Consider the following 2259-nt stretch of genomic DNA (forward strand, 5'->3'; position numbering starts at 1 on the left):
CTCCGCGTTCGCCTCCTCCAGCTGGCCGCGCAGGGCATCGATGTCCTCCTTCGCAGCATCCGCCTCCGAGCCCTTCTCCTCGAGCTCGCTCTGGAGACGCTCCCTCTCCGCGTTCGCCTCCTCCAGCTGGCCGCGCAGGGCATCGTTGTCCTCCTTCGCAGCATCCGCCTCCGAGCCCTTCTCCTCGAGCTCGCTCTGGAGACGCTCCCTCTCCGCGTTCGCCTCCTCCAGCTGGCCGCGCAGGGCATCATTGTCCTCCTTCGCAGCATCCGCCTCCGAGCCCTTCTCCTCGAGCTCGCTCTGGAGACGCTCCCTCTCCGCGTTCGCCTCCTCCAGCTGGCCGCGCAGGGCATCATTGTCCTCCTTCGCGGCATCCGCCTCCGAGCCCTTCTCCTCGAGCTCGCTCTGGAGACGCTCCCTCTCCGCGTTCGCCTCCTCCAGCTGGCCGCGCAGGGCATCATTGTCCTCCTTCGCGGCATCCGCCTCCGAGCCCTTCTCCTCGAGCTCGCTCTGGAGACGCTCCCTCTCCGCGTTCGCCTCCTCCAGCTGGCCGCGCAGGGCATCGATGTCCTCCTTCGCAGCATCCGCCTCCGAGCCCTTCTCCTCGAGCTCGCTCTGGAGACGCTCCCTCTCCGCGTTCGCCTCCTCCAGCTGGCCGCGCAGGGCATCGATGTCCTCCTTCGCAGCATCCGCCTCCGAGCCCTTCTCCTCGAGCTCGCTCTGGAGACGCTCCCTCTCCGCGTTCGCCTCCTCCAGCTGGCCGCGCAGGGCATCGATGTCCTCCTTCGCAGCATCCGCCTCCGAGCCCTTCTCCTCGAGCTCGCTCTGGAGACGCTCCCTCTCCGCGTTCGCCTCCTCCAGCTGGCCGCGCAGGGCATCATTGTCCTCCTTCGCGGCATCCGCCTCCGAGCCCTTCTCCTCGAGCTCGCTCTGGAGACGCTCCCTCTCCGCGTTCGCCTCCTCCAGCTGGCCGCGCAGGGCATCATTGTCCTCCTTCGCAGCATCCGCCTCCGAGCCCTTCTCCTCGAGCTCGCTCTGGAAACGCTCCCTCTCCGCGTTCGCCTCCTCCAGCTGGCCGCGCAGGGCATCATTGTCCTCCTTCGCGGCATCCGCCTCCGAGCCCTTCTCCTCGAGCTCGCTCTGGAGACGCTCCCTCTCCGCGTTCGCCTCCTCCAGCTGGCCGCGCAGGGCATCATTGTCCTCCTTCGCAGCATCCGCCTCCGAGCCCTTCTCCTCGAGCTCGCTCTGGAGACGCTCCCTCTCTGCGTTCGCCTCCTCCAGCTGGCCGCGCAGGGCATCATTGTCCTCCTTCGCGGCATCCGCCTCCGAGCCCTTCTCCTCGAGCTCGCTCTGGAGACGCTCCCTCTCCGCGTTCGCCTCCTCCAGCTGGCCGCGCAGGGCATCGATGTCCTCCTTCGCAGCATCCGCCTCCGAGCCCTTCTCCTCGAGCTCGCTCTGGAGACGCTCCCTCTCCGCGTTCGCCTCCTCCAGCTGGCCGCGCAGGGCATCGATGTCCTCCTTCGCAGCATCCGCCTCCGAGCCCTTCTCCTCGAGCTCGCTCTGGAGACGCTCCCTCTCCGCGTTCGCCTCCTCCAGCTGGCCGCGCAGGGCATCATTGTCCTCCTTCGCAGCATCCGCCTCCGAGCCCTTCTCCTCGAGCTCGCTCTGGAGACGCTCCCTCTCCGCGTTCGCCTCCTCCAGCTGGCCGCGCAGGGCATCATTGTCCTCCTTCGCGGCATCCGCCTCCGAGCCCTTCTCCTCGAGCTCGCTCTGGAGACGCTCCCTCTCCGCGTTCGCCTCCTCCAGCTGGCCGCGCAGGGCATCGATGTCCTCCTTCGCAGCATCCGCCTCCGAGCCCTTCTCCTCGAGCTCGCTCTGGAGACGCTCCCTCTCCGCGTTCGCCTCCTCCAGCTGGCCGCGCAGGGCATCGATGTCCTCCTTCGCAGCATCCGCCTCCGAGCCCTTCTCCTCGAGCTCGCTCTGGAGACGCTCCCTCTCCGCGTTCGCCTCCTCCAGCTGGCCGCGCAGGGCATCGATGTCCTCCTTCGCAGCATCCGCCTCCGAGCCCTTCTCCTCGAGCTCGCTCTGGAGACGCTCCCTCTCCGCGTTCGCCTCCTCCAGCTGGCCGCGCAGGGCATCATTGTCCTCCTTCGCAGCATCCGCCTCCGAGCCCTTCTCCTCGAGCTCGCTCTGGAGACGCTCCCTCTCCGCGTTCGCCTCCTCCAGCTGGCCGCGCAGGGCATCATTGTCCTCCTTCGC

At 68.3% G+C, this 2259-nt stretch overlaps 1 protein-coding gene across 1 annotated transcript; it reads left to right on the top strand.

Annotated features, from left to right (window-relative positions):
- LmxM_14_1120b_1 (uncharacterized protein) lies at positions 1–2259 on the top strand (the record flags this gene model as incomplete). Its single annotated transcript, XM_003886496.2, has 1 exon — positions 1–2259. A coding segment is annotated over one exon (2259 nt), but the record flags the coding sequence as incomplete, so codon positions are not given.

The sequence above is a fragment of the Leishmania mexicana genome, contig 51 (assembly GCF_000234665.1).
Source record: "Leishmania mexicana MHOM/GT/2001/U1103 WGS CADB00000000 data, contig 51, whole genome shotgun sequence".
NCBI lineage: Eukaryota > Euglenozoa > Kinetoplastea > Trypanosomatida > Trypanosomatidae > Leishmania > Leishmania mexicana.